This window comes from Nematolebias whitei, chromosome 8, assembly GCF_014905685.2.
Source record: "Nematolebias whitei isolate Nwh7 chromosome 8, NemWhi1, whole genome shotgun sequence".
NCBI lineage: Eukaryota > Metazoa > Chordata > Actinopteri > Cyprinodontiformes > Rivulidae > Nematolebias > Nematolebias whitei.
This window is the reverse complement of record NC_056505.1, coordinates 9,314,772-9,319,840: the sequence shown is the minus strand read 5'-3', so window position 1 is coordinate 9,319,840 and position 5,069 is coordinate 9,314,772. Positions and strand designations below refer to the sequence as shown.

At 40.5% G+C, this 5,069-nt stretch overlaps 1 protein-coding gene across 1 annotated transcript in view; it reads right to left on the bottom strand.

Annotated features, from left to right (window-relative positions):
• The window catches only part of LOC119413018 (protein shortage in chiasmata 1 ortholog), a 17,177-nt gene that overhangs the window by 4,348 nt on the left and 7,760 nt on the right, over positions 1-5,069 (bottom strand). The window contains exons 12-22 of the mRNA XM_037680030.1: positions 4,400-4,645; positions 3,827-4,246; positions 3,357-3,584; positions 3,043-3,237; positions 2,858-2,950; positions 2,364-2,545; positions 2,174-2,246; positions 1,883-1,952; positions 1,129-1,301; positions 942-1,047; positions 437-548 (exon numbers count right to left, since the gene is read on the bottom strand). Coding sequence (XP_037535958.1) covers positions 437-548; positions 942-1,047; positions 1,129-1,301; positions 1,883-1,952; positions 2,174-2,246; positions 2,364-2,545; positions 2,858-2,950; positions 3,043-3,237; positions 3,357-3,584; positions 3,827-4,246; positions 4,400-4,645 — 1,898 coding nt within the window. The remainder of the gene's footprint in view (positions 1-436; positions 549-941; positions 1,048-1,128; positions 1,302-1,882; positions 1,953-2,173; positions 2,247-2,363; positions 2,546-2,857; positions 2,951-3,042; positions 3,238-3,356; positions 3,585-3,826; positions 4,247-4,399; positions 4,646-5,069) is intronic.

The window sequence follows — 5,069 nt, the reverse complement described above, 5'->3', positions numbered from 1 at the left end:
TTTTTTTTTTTTTTTTTTTTTTTTTTTTTTCAGTTTTTGTGATGGAAACTCAGCCATGGTCACCTTTTTAAAACCCTGTTCTTGTTGTGCTGGTATGTCAAATAAAGCCGTTTGTGTGAAGAGTCGAATTGCCGTCAATGACAGAAACTCCCTTTCCAAACACCCTCTGGTTGTTCTGGTACAGAAAATAAGTCATTTGTGATTTTGTTCACTTTTCCCAGCTCTCAGGAGCCTTGGAGCGGGGGATCCACGTGGTTTTTGTGTGTACAAGTCTATCATTGTCCGTTTAAATTTCACACTTCAGGGAGGAGGAGATTTTAACCAGTTTTCTCTTTTAAGACCTTCGGAGAGCTGTTTGAAGGTTCAGGTTTGATTTGTAGGAGCTGAGTCAGAATGATTAATTATGACAGATCAGGTCCTCCTAAAGCATGTGTACCTGAATAATAATAGCAGTGCTTTCATCCACTGTGATCACGGTGTAGTTGTGGATCCCTCCGAGCATCTGCAGGGTTGGACAGTGGCTCCTCTCCAGCACATTTACACTGAAGCTGTAACGCAGACACTTGAACTGCACTAGTTTAAATGAAACCTCCGCAGGTTACAAACATTATTTAAAGCCTTGGATTCAGCACAAACACTGACTCACATTTAACACTATTTTTTTCTGTTGTCTGAATCTGAGAAGAGGAATGCTAACTTCTCTTGCACCCCCTCAATGATTTATAGCAAAAAAACAAGTATAGTCGACAGTGTAGCAGCACTCCTGTTTTAGGCAAGTAAAGAAACTTCATCCAGCCTTAAAGTTGAACAAAATGTGCATCAGGGTCTTTCTTCAAAAAGCTATTCTTCTATCCAGCCATATTTTATTCTGACATTCATGTTGGTCGGGGTAAATGCAGGAATTTTCCTCTGTTATTGTTTGAATGGAGCAGGACGCTCACCTTGACTCGAGTGTCAGGAGCAGCATCGGGCAGTTAAGAAGCCCCTCGGTCACTAAAACTGTGAAGGGAACGTTGTCCTCCAGACACCACAAGGATTTCTCTGCATCTTTAGAGAAAGATAAAAACAGGCATTCTGAGAAGAACCAACATCCCGTTAAACTGAATAATTTCTCCTCTGGCAGCAGACCATCGGCGATGCTGGTGGTGAAAGAGAGGTGGTTGAGGCTCCTCTCACTGCAGACCGAGGACCACGGAGACGGGCCCGGACGGTCGAACTCAACCACCAGAGAGAAACAACTCCAAGGGAAGTCTGGGCCGATATGTTGCTCAAACACCACCACACAGTTACTGTCGTGAACACTAGTTGAACAAGAAAACAAAAGTTTTTAAAAAATCATCCCAGAACAGGAACAGCAACATGTTCCTTCACCAAGAGATTCAGTTCTGCAGCCCAATGCTCCTACCCAATAAACAATGAAGTACAACTTTGTTTTGAATTTATTTTAAAAAAATAAGTAGTACTTTAAATTAGGGAAGTACAGTATTATTAGTCTATCATCAATATCTGACAATAAATGTGACCTGGTTATGGCTAATTTCAGACCCGTAGCTCTAAAAGAATCACATCCAGGCTTATTAAAGTAGGATCAAGTCCACAGTTTTACTAATAATGTGCACAAATAACGAACAATGACCATGCAGTACAAAAAATATTTCTATTATGAGAGATGAGTCAAGTGCCAGCAACAGCCAAAATAATATCTGACGTCAAAGAGAACACTACTGTGCATACCTAACATAAAAATAAATATTATATTTTGTTTTAGTACAGAAATATATATATATATATATAAAAAAAGAAATCTGTTTACTAGTAAAAAATTGGGAATACATGACAAATTGTGCTTAATAAACCCAAAGAAACAACTGTTATATTTTACCTGCTAACCACACCGGCACCGTTCAGCTTATTGATGTTTTCATCCGGACAAACTGAAGTCACAGCAGCACCTGAAGCGACGACACAAGCAAAGTTAACTCTATAATACAGGCTTTATTATTATCATCGGAGTGCACATTAAGCACAAAATCTGCTGTAAAGTTTGAGTTGTGTTCATAAATGGTGAGTTTGGACTCTTGTGACCACAGAACTCTGACCAACATTAACTGAACATTAATGAGTCGTGCTGTTAATTATGCAGTAACAGAAATGTTTAAAGGGTACAGCTCACCATTCACTTGACTCAAGCAGCTGATGATCAATGATCTGCTTTCATCAGAATCTACTGATAGCATGATAAGAATCTACAGCAAGACAAAACCAACAGGATTTACCAGGTGGCTCACAAACGATCATCATAAGCCAAAATAAAAACTTGTTAAAAACAACCAAAGTGTTTCTGTGTTGCTGTAAAAACTGACTTTTTCTGCAGAGTTGTTTCCTTTGACGTTAAGCAGCCAATCAGCCAGCAGCTGCTGCAGCTCCAGCAGTTTGAAGTCCGCTTCTTGTTTCCTGTGACTGAGGAAGAGGATGATCTGGAGCCTCTTCAGCAGCTGCTTCAGACTCTGCTCAGCACACACCTCAGCCGCCTCGGTCAGGTACTCTTCAGTAAGGAGAGGATCATAAAAGTTGTAAATTAGGACGCTACAATAAATTTGTTTGGCTTCATCTCGAGTGATGAGATCTCTTGGTGAAGTTTAAAAAAAAAAAATCGGTTTTGGTCTCTTTACGTCAGTTTTATATTCAGGCACAGATGTTAAAGTTTAAATGCACAAACACAACATAATAAAAGCAGCTGTCTCTACGTTTCCAGCACTTTTACTGTGATGTAATCAAATTACAGAAGCTAAAGCATCGTTTAGCCGATGTTCATACTGGGGCTGTAAAATCAGGAGCAATGGTATTTCATACTGACCCAGAGCAGTACCCAGACCACACTTCAGCAGCAGCTCTTTGAACGTCACCAACACGTGAATCAGAGCAGCCTGGTTGAAAAGCAGCTCCTGATCTGCAGATGAATAATAAAGCACAAGTGTCAATTTAACTGTTTAAATTACACGGATAAGACCATAAATAAAACTCAAACGAGACATTTTAAACCTTTGACCAGCTCCGTGCACTCTGCTGGAGCCCTGCAGAGGGCCCTCTCCTGCTGTTTGAGGAGGAAATGAGTTTGGTCTGGAGCCAAACAGCTGAAATCTCCCCATGAGGGGAAGTTGAGCCCCATTTGTCTGGCAGAAGTCAAAAAAGGCTGAGCGAAGGCCAGCAGCTCACGGTAGGCACGCTGCTGGCTGTCTGCAAAGGAGCACAATTTAAAACCACATTTCTAAACACAACCTGATTAAACTTTTTCAAAAAAACCACTGGTGGTACTAAACAGTAACAATTTGATTCGAGTGTGGTGAATGTCACACCTGTAGCCTGAATTTGCACAACTCGGCTGTAATGTTTGTCCTGAGAGTTTGACTGACCGGCAGGACAAGGAATAAACAGACTCGTCCTCTGAGCAGCAGGTTTCTGCTCTCTGCTGGCGTCTCCTGACGCAACAATGCTCACGTACTCTGACCTCCTGTCAGGCGTCTCTGCCTCCTCCAGAGGAGGACGCTGCTCCTTCTGTGGTGTTTGTTGGCACATCTCCAATGCTGGGATGAAAAGAACGAGGTGGAAACGCAGTATAAAACTTTAAAAGTTGGTTGTTCCTAAACTGTGTGCAGGTAATTGTTTTATAAATGATTATTTTCAAAAGACCAAATGTATTTATGTATTAATCCACTTCTAATCATTGAGTTAGGTACTCTGCTGTAGAACTAGAGGAGAAAAGTGCATAAAATTCAGCCTAAATGAGAAGAGAAAACATCTTAAGAGGAACAAAGAATTATGAGACCTTCAGTGTTGGCTGAGTTTGGAGGTGTTGCATCAGCTGGAGGCGCCTGCAGGGATCTCAGCGTGATGAAGGCAGACAAAGGGTCAAGATCATTTTCTGGTTGACGTCTTGTGCACATCAGACTCTTTGGGTTATATTTTACATTTGACCTGGAGGACAGATTCAGCTCAGGTTTTTGGAAGCTCGTCATGGTTTTAAAGTCAACGTCAGCTGATTTGATTGTGTGTGCTTGAGCAGACGACTCAACCACAGCTCCTGAAAACTTGTTTTCTAAAAGCTCCTCTTTGGTGCCGACAACGGTAGAGAGTTTTTCTTTATTATTTGTGACGACAGCTTGCATCAAAAAGGAGCTCTGAGATGAATCCATGCTGGTTTCTTGGTGGATTAGACCAATATTCTGAAAATCCAGAGCAATGGATTCTAGTAAAATCAGAGAAGAAGAAATGAACATGAAGCTGTAACTTGTATCTTTTTTTTTGCATTTATTTAATAACTGCAAACTTGTGTTTTTCTTGAGCTGCAACTCTAATTCCTTGTTCAGTAAACCACAAAGACGTTAATGCAGACCCTCACCCTCTGACTCTTCAGGTAACAGTTTCTCGAAGTCCTCCATCTCATAAGCCCAGGTCCTGATACTGTCAGACATCATGTTCTCAGTGAACTCACGACTGTGGCCTGAAAACACCTGTGGGATTCCCAACTCCTCCTGCAACTCCAGTTTGTCACCAGCACCACCGAAGCTTTGCTTTTCTAATTTAAAAGCTGACAAGGCTTCACTCAGAGGCTGGAAGTCAAAGGCTGGTTCTTGTACATAAGGCTCTGCGAGAAAAGACAGCAGAGTTTATTGTCATTCTCATATAAAAAGGCTGATCTGTCTAAATGTGACAGAACGACAGTTCACACAATTCGGCTTTAGGGTTTATGGTCAAATATTTGACGTAAAACAATCAATTCAATAGTTTAAGTCAAACTTAAGGGGAACAACTTTACAAATGTCAGGACTTTCTGATCAATGTGAAAAGTTTGAATAATTCTGCCTTTCTCTGACAAATTTGTAAAACACAAAGAGAAAATAATTTGCATAAATAGGTTAAAAATAGAATTTTGTGATCATTTGATTGTTTCTAATACTAATAAATAGAGAGGCAGAAACACAATCTCTCTGTGGTTGAGCATCAAAACCACTAAGTCCTATTAACAACAAAGTCCATGCTCAATAATCCAGGTATACAATCCAACATTT